We start from the raw sequence: 15,141 nt of genomic DNA on the forward strand, positions 1-15,141 counted from the left end.
AGCACTCTACTGATATAATTGGTTAAAATAATTATTTTATATAAAAAAAATTGACTCAGTCATAATATTAGTAAGGTGTTTAAAAAATACATAAAAATAACTGTATATAAAATTTTTATTAATTTCATGGATAGTATTAATATTAATATATTTAAATGGTATTAAAAAATGACTGATAGTTGGATTTGGAATAATAACTTCGATAATTTGAAAGTTATGCAAAATAAAAATAAACAAAAAAATATGTTAATTTTGTTTGGGATGGTCTTTCTTACGGGTAATTTAGTTTTTCCCGTTAATTTCCTGTCAAAATGAGCTTCTTCGCCTCTCCACGCTCGTCAACCCACCAAATATAGTTCTACTTTTTCACAATCACTGGTTCTCTCTCTCTCTCTCTCTCTCTCTCTCTCTCTCCCCTAGCCGAATTCTTGGGTTTCTTCAAAATTTTCTTTGTTTAATTTATCATTTCTGAGGAGAATTTCAGGTTAGGTTTCGAAACTCAACTTACATATGCGACTGGTTGCTATGTAAACCATCGAAATACAAAACAAAGCGGAGATTTGAATTTCAGCTAATCTTGATTAATTAAATCGACTTCGTTATACCGTGCTTTCATTTTTCTGGGAAGATAATTTTATTTTTAAATGAAAAGCTGGGTACTTTATAATGAGAGTTTTAGATTCGTTTTTTTTTTTTTCTTATTTTCTAAGCTTCCAAGCGGAGCTGATACAAAACTTGAGTTATCCTTGTTTCTTTTGCTTGTGCCATCTTTTGCGAGTTTCATTTATCAAAATTTGAGCTTGCCCTTTTTTCTAGTACTTCTTAATTAGGGATCATTTGAAATTATAATTGGTTTGACAATGAAGATTGTGTTTATAGTTTACTGTTTTTTATATACTATGAGCACAGAGCATTGAGAAGGATTACAATTGCGCTTACATATAAGAATTCCTTCATGTGGCAGTTGAAGTTTTGAGTTTGAAGGGACTGGCGTATGGTGTGTTTGTGACTCTGGGTTTGAGAAGTACGACAATAACAGAGGTGGCTGTGATTGGGAGTTGTAAAAATGAACCGTTCTGTGACTACGGCCACAGCCTGGGGTGGAGTGGCAACAGATAGAGGGGACTCTGTTGTTAGATTGGATCAAGTTCCACGTTGGAGTGATGCGGAGCATAGGTCTTTTTTGGAGTTTGAGAATGGAGGTCCTTCATTTTCTAATTCGCACATTCCTCATCCTTTGACTGCTTCTGGGGCGGAGAGTGGTAGCAATGGAATAATATCGAGATTTCTGGTTGATCACGAGATTAACTCAAAGATATATCTTTGGAGGGGGAACCCATGGAATCTTGAGGTAGATGCTGTTGTAAACTCAACAAATGAGGTGAGCCTTTGATACTTTATCTTCTGATCTTGCGTAAAATAATTACAGCGAGAATTTCAAAAGAATGATATAGATTTTGCAATGGGAAAATCTTGAAGTTCAGTTTCACACCAAATATGACATATGATCATCAGATAAAACCACGAGTCCAACAAAAATTTTGTTGGAATGATACATAATACCTTCAAAACTTTTGGGATCTTTTACATTCACTCTGAATTGTCAACTTTCTTCTTTTAAATTACTTCCGGTTGGAAAGTGTAGTTTGTTTCTGTTGCTATTACATTTGAGGCAAAGATGTTCGAGGTCTGGAAAAAATTTCTTCTTTTCTTTTTCTGTTTAATTAATGCATGGACGTACCAGAAATGCTGGTAAAAATTATATGAATTCTGAATGAATGATGAACTTTGATGCCTAATGATGTTCTAGAGCTACTAACATTCTGTTAAAAATTCCTTAAATAATGAGCAATTAAGAAATTTTCTACTTATCAAAAAAAAAAGAAAAAGAAAAGGAAAACAGGAAATTTGCTTAAGTCCCTCCACGTGCCACAAGGAGTGCTAATAGATACATGAGAAGCTCCCCCAAGGCAGCATGGGTTCCTCAGTATATTCTTCCCAAATTTTGTGAAAGTTGTTTTGAGTTTTCATCTCAGTGCAGCTGGGGCTGTTGATTATTCTCAGTTGAACTGCAACATTAAGCATGCATGCATTGGATAGCCAATAAGATTTAACACTCAGACAATGTAATAATAGCTGATATATTTCAAAATTGGATGGTTAACAGAACTTGGATGAAGCACACAGCAGCCCTGGTCTGCATGCTGCGGCTGGACCTGGTCTTGCAGAAGAATGCGCTACACTGGTAAGAAAATTGTTTTGTTTAGCCCTTTATTTTCTCTAAAAATATTTCATTGGTATATATTAAATGTCAATCAGATGCGGTCTTGAGGCATTCTTTGCCTGATCCTCCATAGTTTGTTTACAATGTAAGGTTAAAAAATAAATAGTCTGGATACACCATATCATTGTCGAGAATGTAGATTGCCATGCATAACTTGGTTTGGAGCTAGTTATTTCTTTCTAAATAAAGTTTTCTGATTGGTAAGGCCCTTTGCTGGAGATAAGAAAAGCCCAAGGTATTAGTTAATACCTGTTAGGGTGCAGAGTTTGGGTGGGTGGGGTTGTCTGAAAGCAAAGAGATGTCACAATGACCCCACGAGGAAATAGGAAGCTGGATCTGCATTGGATCTCACTTGGACTGAACTGATATATCTTTGACTCTTAACAGGGTGGATGCCGGACAGGGATGGCAAAAGTTACAAACGCGTATGACCTTCCTGCTAGGTGGGGAGATTGGTGCATTTCTTATGTCTATATTTTATTTGGAAATAAAGAAAGCAGAATATATACAATATTGGAAGCCCATTTTGTACCACTTTTCTCTTCAACTATGTGCCTACTTCCTTGGAGATCATATACATATGATAGCTTGTGATTTCTAACCTGAAGTTTAATATTTACAGCAATCCTGTAACGCCCCATTAGAAGACCCAAGCCACATGGCCTATACTCCAAAAGAACTAGTTAATGATACAATTAGAGCCCCATTGGAACATTGTAGAGAGCAAAAACTTATTATTCCCAAGCAATGTGAGATCTCATACACCACATACTCTTATCACTTATCAGAATGAGGTATCAAAATCTCCCCCCATTATATTTTAGATGTGCTTGTCGGGCTAGTCGGTCGCAAGTGGAATGGCTCAAGTCCCACATTTTTTGTTGGGATAGACTTTGATACCATTTGTAACGCTCCAATAGAAGGCCCAAACAACATGACCTATACTCTAAAAGGATTAATTAATGATACAATTGGAGCCCCATTGGAACATTATAAGGAGCAAGAACTTCTCCTTTCTCAGCAATGTGAGATCTTATATACCACTTACCCTTATCACTTATTAGAATGGGGTATCACAAATCCCCCCATTTTTTGTTTTTTTTTTTTAGATCAACTTTACTGTGATTTTTAGTTAGTAGTGGCTGAAGCATGAGATTCTGTTGATATCACTTGTGATTTCTTATCATTTACCAAACTTATTCAATGATTATATAAGCTATCTTTGGTTAAATCTATTTCTTCCTAAGTAGAGATATATTCTTATGAGGATTTCTTAGATTTGGATATTACATCAGTCAATTTTGTGTTCAGGCTTCATGAGGTGGCTATCATATGTTTTGGTAATTTACCATATAATGTTTATTTTGCTTATTTTGCTCAATATCCACAACTCATTGTTATTTAATTGTAATATAAGTTTATTTTGCCAGTATTACGCGCATCACTTTTAGTCACACATCCAAAGCCAAACTGCATTCTCAAATGTAGAAAAACAAATGAATATTTCTTTGTGTATCTTGTCAGGAGAATTGTCCATACTGTTGGTCCCAAGTATGCTGTGAAATACCATACTGCTGCAGAGAATGCTCTTAGTCATTGCTATCGTTCTTGCCTTGAACTTCTCATTGAGAATGGGCTTAAAAGGTTGTTTGGTAGCAAATTTTGTGCCATTTCTTTCTTATAATTTTCTCATCTCGTATACCTTTCCTTTAGTTTCATACACAGGGGAACTTACTTTGCTTGAAATATATACATGCAGTGTTGCTATGGGCTGTATATATACAGAGGCTAAAAACTATCCTCGCGAGCCAGCTGCTCATGTGGCTATAAGTGAGATATTTTCCTCTTGTTATAGTTTTGAAATTGATTATTATGATGTTTTCCACTGATCACCAAAGTACTTAGTCTATATCCAGGTAACACATGTATATTGAACTAGCCCATATTGTTATCCAAGAATCATATATTGGGTTTATGTATAAATTAACCATCATAAATGTCGCCAGTACATAAAAAATGACATCCATCAATGCAAACAATGGAATACCTACAGTGCTGTTCTTGCCAGGAAGGGGTGGGGGGTGGGGGAAGGAAATAGGCAAATCTGTGGTGTGTACTAACTTGTGAAGTCCTCAAATTAATCCCTTTTTTCGGTTGTGATTGCTCCAGTTTTGTAACTTGAACCCAGTCTATCTATTTTCGTTCTTCTTTTTGATAAGTATTGGCCCCACTTAACCCAATGGATTGGTAGCTTTAAATGATTTAATAATATGTAGAATGACAAAGAGTATAATTGTCAAAATGCATGCATCTGATGTGAGTGCCATCATGAATACATTTAACTCTTTTATTTGTATGGGTACGAAACCGAATAATTTTTCATGTAGATACATCTTAACGTTTTGTGAATGTGAATTATTGTGTCAATGATTGTTTTTGGAAGGTTGAATGTTTCTAGTTTGTTCCTTCATGTCTAACTCACCTTTGGTTTACCTTCCAGGAACTGTGCGGCGGTTTCTTGAGAAGCAGAAAGATAAAATAACAGCTATTCTTTTTTGTACTATCACATCAACTGATACTGAAATATATAAGAGGTATATCTATGCTGCCAAATATACATGTTACCTTTTGTAGATGCAAAGTTTGTTGCTTTGTTAAATCAAATGATGACTTCTCAGTTATTTTATGCTATTTTCTATTATTTCTGTTTTGAAAACTTGTTTTTGGAACTCTGTTGGCTTTTGGTATTATCCCTTTTTACATTTTTTTCGATGCAGGTTGCTGCCACTCTACTTTCCGAGAGATAAACATGAGGAGGAGGTGGCCATCTCAAAGCTTCCTGCAGATGTTGGGGATGAGAATGGTGGGACTATTATAGATGAACGTAAAATTAGAATAAAGCCTTTGCCCAAGAAGACAACTCCCAAGCCTCCCCAGGCTCCAATTGATCTTCCTGTTAGTGACGCTGGCTTGGTAAGAAGGTCAGTAAACTTTAATACATCTCAGAAAATCAATCACCATTGTTAATGGTGTATTCATCTTTTAACTGATGGCTTGTTTGATTTGTGGGAATTATATGTAAGTGTTTCTGAATGAGTACAATCAATCTGAGGATTTTGTGCATCTGTTACTGTTGCATCTCTCTTTCTAGTCTGCTAAACTAATTTTTTGATTTATAATTAAATCTTGGAGAAATATCCTTCAAAGGAGTTATACAAAATAGTTATCTAGTAGCTAGAGGTTAAGATCCTTAAAAAATTAATTCATTATGGTATTATGCGTAAATTTATGTCCTTGGTTGTGCAGATTGCAATGTGTGTTTTTCCCCTTTCGTTGAGTTACACACCACAGTTGGGTCACCTTAAATTTGTAAAGGGAACTTTGTCAAGGTTGTCTGTTATCACTAAATATCATGCAATCCTTATTTGATGCCACTCATGCCAGGTTGTTGGCATTATTATATGCTTCTTTCATCATGGATGTTAGTATATATCAGGAATGTGAGATAAGATTGTTCCGGCCTCCAGCTTCAGTGGGTGGTTATATACAGACCTACTTTGACAAGCTTACTGCTCTTTTTTTTTTTTTTTCCATTTTCCTGGGTGATTTTACTTCTATTGCCACTATTGTCAAATATGAGAAATGCTTTACATATTAAAGCATAAATCAAATTAATTTAGAGAAAGCATAGCATACAAGGATGTTATCTGAACACCTTCTTATAAATTGGTTCTTCATATGTAACTGTGTTCCCTCTCGTTTATGCCAATGTTCACAGCTATTGATGCATACATTTCCTCTCTTTTTATTGGGTAATTGTTATTTTTTTAGGAATTCATCATACTTGGATTCATTTCTGGATCCTGCGTTCATGTCTTTAATAAAAGATCCAGATCAGAGACGCAAGGAAGAATGGGGAAAAGCCGCTCAAACACAGAAGGGTTGGAATTGTGCTAAAATGCTTGGATTTGGTGACCTTGGTGGACCTCCATTATCTGCCGCGGAGGAATACTCACTTCATTCTAGATACCTTGCAAAAGCAAATTCTCTTAGTCTTTCCGAAATAGCAGAGATGAAAATTGTGTAAACATCCATACTTGTCATTTTTCTGTTTTACATGTACTGCACAGATTTGTGTTTTTACAAATTAATCGATAAAGTGCCTTGTTTGTTGTTCTGAATTACATTTTTTCCCATCATATGAAATTATCTATATAAATAATATGACTATATTGATATAATTGATGGCAATCCTCATCACCTTGACAACTGCCAAATTTGGTGAACTCTTTGGGTCTAGATTCTCTCCTGCCTGTTTTATGTTTTCTTTTCTCAATGATCAGTGAATTCTTAGCCATTGTGACAGCTGTAAATATAGTGTACCCCTTGTGCGTAGATTTTCCCTTGCCTATTTTATCTTTGCCATTTTAGTTATTATCTTTTAAGCCTTTTGGGAAACCCTTCTCTACTTGTGTAATTAGCCCAACTGTGAGATGTATAAATGATAAAGTTTTTCATTTCTAATGCAACGACTTTCTGCTAAGGGTTTCTTTTTTCTTGGTTTACATTTAACACCAGATCTTTATTTCTATTTCAGTTACCGTGGTGGGGTAGACAGGGAGGGTCATCCTGTAATGGTTGTTGTGGGGGCACATTTTCTGCCGCGATGTCTTGATTTGGAGCGATTTGTGCTCTATGTAGTAAAGGTAATTAGGTTACTGCTGTTACTTTGACATGAATTAGTGTCTGCCGAAATGCTCGATTGTAGTTGGTTTTCAGATTCATCAGTTATGGATATTTTGCTCCTTGATGTTGTAAAATGCACGAGCCATGTTAAATTTCTTGTTTTTTTGTCTTTATGCATCTTGGCTGTTGTGACTAAGATCATCATCTTTATTATTAAATGTCAGGAGTTCGAGCCCTTGATTCAGAAGCCTTATACTATTGTATACTTCCACTCTGCTGCATCTTTACAGCCGTAAGTATTAGATGAAAAAGGCATAAATTATATTGTTGTTGTCTGAATTCCATTGGTGGCTACCAGTGAAGGTGGGATTTGGTCTCTGTCTCTTGTATAATCCTAAGAAACTAGACCAACTTTATTATCTGGCACTTTGTAGCTTCCCACTGTCTTGCCTGCAATCACTGATGTTTACATCCAATGGATTTTGTGCATTTCAAGGGTGACCTTTATACTATTGAAATTGTTGATCTGTAAACTGCCCTGTCTTATGTGGTTTATGCCTCATGAGGTAGTATAAGTTGTGGGAGAATCACTTGCTTTGGATATTTATTAATTGTACATATAGGGGAAGAAGAGGGATACCCATGGTTTTGGGCATTTATATGATTACTTGGAACATCTAAATGCTAGCATGAGCTTGGTCAATTGTCAGCAGCTTGTACATTCAGTGGAGTGTTTGGCATATAACCCATCTTCCATTGCTTGCTTGTTATCTAAGATGGTAGATATTTGCTGAGACCTATTGATAATATCCTTTTCTGTTCATGGAGGAACAATTGGACATTAGAATCACTCAGATTTAAAAAATATTGACAAAAAGTAACTTCTCTTTTGGAAGCTCAAATGAGCATACCAAAACATCTCTTGAGAGCTCTATGTTGTGAAATGTTGTGCAAAACACACACACCAACGATGGCAAATAAAGTAAAAGCAATCACAATCAAGCACACGACGCACAATATATGTGGTTCGGCAAATTGCCTACGTCCATAGAGCTGCATAAGTCTTATTAATCAGAGGAGATTACAATCACTCAATCTCAACTCACACTCTCTAGGGCTTTTTGCTCTTTCACACAATTTGCACTCACTAGACAATTGTTCTCTCTCAAAATATGCTTAAGGCCATACAAAAAAGTCTAATATGATATATTTATGGCAAACGGCGTTGGAATTCCTATCTGGAAAAATCTGCGTACTTCGCTCGAGCGGCGTGTCGAGTGAACGGCCAAATCAACATTGGCTCGAGCAGGTGTTGAGCAAACACTAGGGTTTGTGTCTCGCTCAAGCTCATTGTCGAGCGGGACTCGAGCGAACTCTCAGACTTGAGCTTCGCTCGAGCCTAGTGTCGAGCACATGTCGAGCGAACTTCGTTTGAGCACATTGTCGAGCCAATTTTCAGCAAACACATTTTTCTGCTCCAAAACCAGTCTCTGCATACACCCCAACACTCTAGGCTAGTAATTTTAATGGAAACGGGTGTTTGGCTGAGCTCTTCCATATGGCTCTCATTTTTAATGGAACTGGAGGAGGGTATCTGGGTAGCTTTTATGCTTTATATGTGAAGTTCCTTCTAAAAGTAATCCAGTTATGGCTTAATCTTCCTTTCAATAGGCAGGCAACCGGACTTGGGATGGATGAGAAGATTACAACAGATACTTGGTCAGAAACACCAGCGCAATCTGCAAGTATGCACAGCTGAGTTTTTGGGTCTAACTAAGAACAATATATTTTCAATATTGGTGGTTCTGATCTCTTATCTGCCATACGTAGGCAATATATGTTCTTCACCCGACATTTGGGCTTAAAGCTTCAATATTTGCCCTGCAATTGCTTGTAGACAATTTGGTATGTCTGAAACTTATTTCCAGTTTAGACCTATGTTTCTTTTGCTTTTATTTTTTCTTCCTTCAATACATTAATGTGTTTTTTTGTATGAACCAATTTTTAGGTGTGGAAGAAAGTGGTATATGTTGATCGACTTTTGCAGCTGTTCAGATACGTTCCTCGAGAGCAGTTGACCATCCCCGACTTTGTGTTTCAGTTGAGTGTTGCTTTTCATTTTTCCCCAATTTTTAGTTGTTTTTTATTAGTCAGGTTAAGTATTGCAATTTTTTATAATGAGCGCTGCATGACAATTTGGCTCTTGGCAGACACACACACCTCTTATGATATATAGGATACACCAGTTATGATATATATACATATGTATGTGTACGTATATATGTATGTATATGATTATCAAAAAGGGATAGCCTGCGCATTTATTTATTAGGGTGTCCAACTCCAACCGAGTGGCTAAATATAAATTGCTGGACTGAGTCATTTCCTGTACCACTTTGATGCAACTTGCATGCTATTTCTGGTCTAATTGATAATAGCAATATGCAACTCCAACAACTTCAAAATTTGATTTGGATGTTTTAATTACATTTAGCAGGCATGATTTAGAAGTGAATGGAGGGAAGGGTCTCATTGTGGACCCGAGAACAAAATATGTACATCAACGACCATAGAAATCCTGAATGCAGTTCCATCAAGCGATTAAAAGCAGGTCCACAGGTTGTGATTTTTTCATTTGTTTTTCTCTATTTTAGATGTGCAAGAAATATAGATGTATACCTGATCGTTTCGATTTTATTTCTGGTGCAATGATCTGGTTGTTCCTGAAGATGGAAATAACGTTCTTTCTTTTTGTATTATCTTGGTGAGTTTTCAATATAATAAAATAAAGGCTTATTTGCGTCTGTTTAAATCTGGGCTATGGGCTTTGATGGACGGTAATGAAGTTTTGTTTTCTTGCATTTACATACCTTGTATAATTATCAAGGCAGATCATACACACACTGTTCAAACTTCACATATATTTTGGTCTAGTTTTTTTATTTTTAATTAAAAACATAGACCAAATATGCCCTCAACATTCATGAATGATGTGATGTTGTCCACAAACAATAGATAAATCAATTCAAATCAATGTAATTATTGAATCTCTTACTTTTAACTCTTATAGCAAATTCTCTTTGTTATTGAACGGCACATCATATAAAGAAGTTTCCATTGGCCTAAGAGAATGTTTACAGCTTGCAGAACTTTTAAGATTTCTTTTTTTCTGTAAAAAACAGATGAATTGGGGTTCTATATTTTCAGCAGCATACACCAGTATTAGGATCTTTCCCAGTAGTTCTAATTCTGTTTGCCTTCTCTATTGCTCTTAACTCCTCATTCCTTCGTCTTTCCTCTGCCTTCACTTTTGCTGCTTCTGCAGACTGATCAATGTATTTGATGTTGTTTCTGTATTCTTTTACAGTTCTTTCCCTTCTTCTTGCCACTTCACTCTGCATCCAAAAAGAGATTATCAGTCCCTATTTCATTATTCTGAATTAGCTTTGGAAAAGAGAAAGAAGCAAAACCTCTGTCCTTTCTAGCCGTCTTTTGGCTTTTGCCTTCCTCTTTTCCTCCCAGGAAGCTATTATGGATTCTAGCTTCTCATACCTGAAAATCTCTCTGTTAGTGATTAAGAGCTCATATTTTTAGCTGCTTGAAATTTGGGCAGTGACTTGAAAATGTTAGCTCGTGTTTTATACTTGTTTTCTGGCTTGAATTTTAATGTCTATCATTTGAAACCTTGAAAACTCAGGATGACTAGTTTAGTATTCCGTCCAGTTTAATTTTTCCTAGTTCAAGAGACCACTCTCGAAATCAACACATACCAGTTTTTTATCTTATCAAACTCAGCTTTCTCCCAATCGTCTGCTTTTGTTTCGTCCATTAAAGATCCCGTTGTACTCTGTTCTTGGGGGTCAGTTGGTGGGATTACAGGTATTGTTGAACTTTTTCTTTGGATTTCATTTGGTGGCATTCCTGGTTTAATGGTGGCAGGCAGTTCAGGTTCTGGTACTGCAGTTTCAGGTTGTATGATGACAGTGCTGTTCAAGTGCTCGGCAAGAGTTGGAGTCTTTTTAATTGAAGGGACAGGCCGAATGTGCTTTTTGGGAATCTTTTCAGTCGTTGCAGCAGTTATTTGAATCTCGCTATCTTGGCCTTCTGGTTCTTTGATTGAAGTTTCACCTAATACAGATCATCTCAAGAACTTTTGTTGAAAATAATTATAATCAGGAATTCATATAACTTTCAGTACTCATGCACCGTGTCTTTTACCTGAGAATCGCTTGGATACCCTACCAAATTCAGGGGCCAAGCTTGGTTTATCCTCCTCCTCTTTGCTTTCGATTGTGATCGAAAAGGTTTCAGGGTGTTCCCTCACCTCTTTCTGATCTGGGATGCCTCTTTCTTCAAGTCTTTTGATGGCCAATGCAACCGCTGCCACTGCAGCTGTACGCTCTATTATATTGCTTGGATGATAATCCTGACTCATTTGCCTAGAGAACTGTCTTTGGAACCGCTTCTGAGATTTCGTTTCCTCTGTAAGACAAAACATTAACTAGGGTTTGTGATTGATTGCTGCTCCATCCATACAACTAGCTTACCTTTGAAACTTCGAGTTTTCCGAGGTGGTGCTCCTTGATCCATGATGCTGCCAGCCTCTTCAGTCTCTCCCTTTTTAACACTAGAATATCTCAACCTAGCAGAAGTAAAGTCACAAATGCAGCTAATGATGCATATAATTCTGTAGCTTTCATCTCTCATGCATGCAAGTTGCAACCATTGTCTTTGATGACCATTCAATTGACTTAACTACCATAATTTGTGATATTCGTCTATAACCCAGTTGCAGCCACTTGGGATAGAAACTAGTTTACTTAAGATTATAAATTCTATCGGTAGCTAACACATTAATTTCTGGAATTTAGTTTGTAAAATTTCTAGTGGCAGCTCAACATATCCCAAATCATCATAATTATCAATGGTGCTAAAACGCATAAGGATAATTATCTGGAATTTGTGTGCTGATGTATGGATAAAGACATGCACCCACAACAACCTTCCTGGAAATTTATATAACTGCAAGCATTTTCATGGTTAAGAAGCGGATTACCCTGTTTCCTTGATCAAAGCGTCGATAGTTTGAGTCGTTGAGACGAAGCCTGTTCCGAAAGTTCTGCTTCAGCAATGATCTGCTATTCATGGTCTGATGTTTATTTGAAGGAGAAAGCATTAGAGGAAACAAATGGACATAAAAGTTTGCTCCAAGGCTGTGATTAGAGATGGGGGAGCGAGCAAGCAAGCCAGCCTAGGTATGCTTTGCATCGTCGGCCTGGTTTTGAATCTTACTGAACTTTGGAGAGAAGAAAAGTATTCTTGATTTCCCTGGATGCTTAGCCTTTTTGTTTTCTTTCAATATACTGGAAACCATCTATCACTCTTCAAAAGAAAAGAGTGGTACAAAGGAACTTGCATCAGATGCCAAATAATATATGGGTAATGCTACTGAGACCGATGATGAACCGATGAAATTTGACTAACAAGTGTAAATGCACTTTTTTCCCCTTTTATTTCAATCATTTTTTTTTATATCTTTAAACATTTTTAAAAAATAAAAAAAAATCAATTTACTAATAGTCACTTTCTTAATCTGTAAATAAAAAAATAAAAAAAATTCAATCGGCAACTTTTATCGGTAACTTTTATCGGTTCAAGTAGCATTTTCCATAATATATTATTGTGCACAAACGATGTTTACAAAACTTCATCTCCTCTTAAGCCAAATACTATATAAGATTCTGCACATCCAATATGCATTCTTGGATGTTTGATTCATTCCATTTAAGGACATTATGCGATTGTTAAGACCCGCATGAATAATATTTAAAGTTGGATGAAATTATGCAGACCGAACTCTCAAATATATTGATCAAACCCTTGGTTTGATAACATAAAATCTTTATTTACCAGCTTCATATGAGTCGATCTCGTATCTTTTTAAAATAATTTTAGGTTGCGTTTAGGTAGTGAAGTATTCATATGCATTTCGTGGTTCCAAATTTCAATTATCTAGCCAGACACTTGAACCACTAAAGATGGCATTCAAAATCCACACCTAATTAATTATAGAAATATGGTTGAAAGAACCCTCAACATAAAAACAGAACATTAAAAGATTGGGCATGCCAATCCCTGACGAATGCAATGAACCGGCCAAAAGTAGTCTTAGCTCTCTTCTAATTCGGGATAAAGTTCATGCCTTTTGAGTTTTGACTACAGGACTTTACTTCAAAAAATATGTGTATATACACATCTGAGGTCATTTGCTTTCGTTGAGAGTCGAACTCAAGACCTCCCGCTTACTAAACGGGTGCTCTAACCAACTGAGCTACGAAAGCTGCTTGGGGATGAGGGCATTTAAAAAACATCTTAGCTTTAGATAATTACAACATGCACTATTTTACAATGATGCAGAATACAACTCAAATTATGCACGTCAATAGTATGGTGTAAAGGCCTTAGAGTACTAGTAATGAGCTCAACAAGCTTTGGCCAAAATTTGACTAGAAAATTTACTCTTACAAATTTAGTTAGCTACTTTTCAAAAATATCTAATAACAGACTTAACAAATCTATCACTATTCTAATAAAATATTGATTTTGAACTTTTTATTTATTTTAATTCTAGTTCTAATTTGAATATTTATTTGTTATTAAAAAACTACAACAGATAAAATTTTCAAACGATTTTTTTTTTTTTTTTTTTTTTTTTTTTTTTTTTTTTACAACGGTTATATTTTTTGAACTGATATATTATTTCTTGTAGTAAAGTTTATGGTCGTAGTAAAAATTATTAAAGTTTATGGTTGTATTAAAGTTGCATCAGATAAATATTACTCCATAAAACATAAACGTTGTTGGAGTTAAAGACTCCTAAAATGTTAAATACAATCCGAGATTCAAAAGATCAAATAAATGTTACTCCATAAAACATAAACGTCATTGGAGTTAAAGACTCCTAAAATGTTAAATACAATCCGAGATTTAAAACTAAAATGTCAAATACAATCCAAGATTCAAAACATCAAATAAACGTTACTCCATAATTATAAAAAAGCAAGCAAACCACAAATAAAATATTACTCCATAAAAAATATGATAGCTAGTTTTTCTTAGCACAACTTGCAAGTGTTTCCATTTGTCGTTGAAGATAGTATTGTTGTAGCATTGGAGGTATAATACTTGTATTTATTGTCATAATTCTTTCCTCTTTTTTTTTTTTTTTTTTTTTTTTTTCAATCTGTACTTTTTCCTACTCAAGTTCCATCTTTTCTTTTTGAATATGCACTTCCTCTTGCCTAAGACTCACTTTCTCTTGCCTAAGACACGATATCTTATCATCATGATTACGTGCTTCTTGCATAAGTATGGGTTTACTCTTTCTATCTTCCTTCATATTATTTAGTACCATGAGAGAATCCGAGTCCGTTATTTTTTTTCTTTTGTTTCTCTTTTTCTGCTTTATGGCCCATTGGTAGATCCAGATTCGAAGATGCTGCATGAAAATCCAAATTAGAGATGTGTAGTTACGTGTAGAATCAAATTTCTTATTTTCCTCAAAATATTTATATTCTTTTTCATAACATCATGTATTTTTTATCTTTTCCTTGTATCACATCTAAGGAAACTTCAAGTCATCCCTCCACAAGCCTCAAATCTTCATCGTTACTAAAATTATTACCTCTGTGTTTTCATCCACTTGGTTCAACCTCAATAACCTCAACTCGAGGTGGAAAGAGTTGTTCATTAATCTCATTTGTGGCATCTATCAAAAAGTTATTGTTATTTAGAAGACTTGTGAAGTAGGCATCGTGGTGAGTGTATGGATGCATTCCTAACAAGACATGTGAGGAAATGAACGGTTTGAACTCTGAAGGTGGAAGATATTTACAAGAAAGCTAATTAAAAATATGATACTGCCGAGAAAACAATCGACGCATTTCAACATTTAGATCGCGAGGGATTTCATCAATTTCTGAAGGGATTTCAAACGCATTAAACTCTACAGGTATGGTATGTAATAAATAAATCGAATTCTCCCGGGCCATCATCTACAGGTACGAGTATGTAATAAATAAACTTTTTGACCATAAACTCTACTGAACCTCAGAGCCATACCTCTAATGCACTAAGGATAAACATCACCAATCACCAAGGTAAAGAATCAG

The 15,141-nt window shown here is 35.5% G+C and overlaps 2 protein-coding genes and 1 non-coding gene across 7 annotated transcripts; 1 reads left to right on the forward strand and 2 right to left on the reverse strand.

Moving 5' to 3' along the window:
- The first annotated feature begins 300 nt into the window (after positions 1-300).
- On the forward strand, positions 301-11,169 carry LOC121257959 (protein GDAP2 homolog). Of its 4 annotated transcripts, none has more exons than XM_041159252.1 (16): positions 301-484; positions 965-1,381; positions 2,168-2,245; positions 2,672-2,727; positions 3,809-3,928; positions 4,044-4,114; positions 4,785-4,878; positions 5,062-5,265; positions 6,116-6,367; positions 6,882-6,990; positions 7,195-7,262; positions 8,646-8,715; positions 8,801-8,875; positions 8,979-9,070; positions 9,465-9,589; positions 10,910-11,169. In XM_041159252.1, exons 2-15 carry the CDS (start codon positions 1,067-1,069, stop codon positions 9,541-9,543), a joined length of 1,683 nt encoding a protein of 560 aa, XP_041015186.1. In that variant the 5' UTR covers positions 301-484; positions 965-1,066; the 3' UTR covers positions 9,544-9,589; positions 10,910-11,169. The 4 variants fall into 4 exon arrangements, with proteins under 4 accessions (XP_041015186.1, XP_041015185.1, XP_041015188.1 ...); XM_041159254.1 differs by having other exon boundaries at positions 302-484; positions 9,468-9,589; XM_041159251.1 differs by lacking the exon at positions 10,910-11,169 and having other exon boundaries at positions 9,465-9,782.
- Positions 10,010-12,421, reverse strand: LOC121257960 (remorin 1.4-like). Of its 2 annotated transcripts, XM_041159256.1 has the most exons (6): positions 12,027-12,421; positions 11,518-11,612; positions 11,189-11,452; positions 10,741-11,098; positions 10,441-10,522; positions 10,010-10,365 (listed from the first exon to the last, which is right to left on the reverse strand). In XM_041159256.1, the coding sequence occupies exons 2-6, from the start codon at positions 11,558-11,560 to the stop codon at positions 10,174-10,176; spliced, it is 939 nt and encodes a 312-aa protein (XP_041015190.1). In that variant the 5' UTR covers positions 11,561-11,612; positions 12,027-12,421; the 3' UTR covers positions 10,010-10,173. The 2 variants fall into 2 exon arrangements, with proteins under 2 accessions (XP_041015190.1, XP_041015189.1); XM_041159255.1 differs by having other exon boundaries at positions 11,518-12,421.
- An 816-nt stretch (positions 12,422-13,237) lies between these two features.
- TRNAT-AGU lies at positions 13,238-13,311 on the reverse strand. Its single transcript has one exon. It is a non-coding gene; the product is annotated as a tRNA-Thr (tRNA).
- Between the last annotated feature and the right edge of the window lie 1,830 nt (positions 13,312-15,141).

The sequence above is a fragment of the Juglans microcarpa x Juglans regia genome, chromosome 3S, assembly GCF_004785595.1.
Source record: "Juglans microcarpa x Juglans regia isolate MS1-56 chromosome 3S, Jm3101_v1.0, whole genome shotgun sequence".
Lineage (NCBI taxonomy): Eukaryota > Viridiplantae > Streptophyta > Magnoliopsida > Fagales > Juglandaceae > Juglans > Juglans microcarpa x Juglans regia.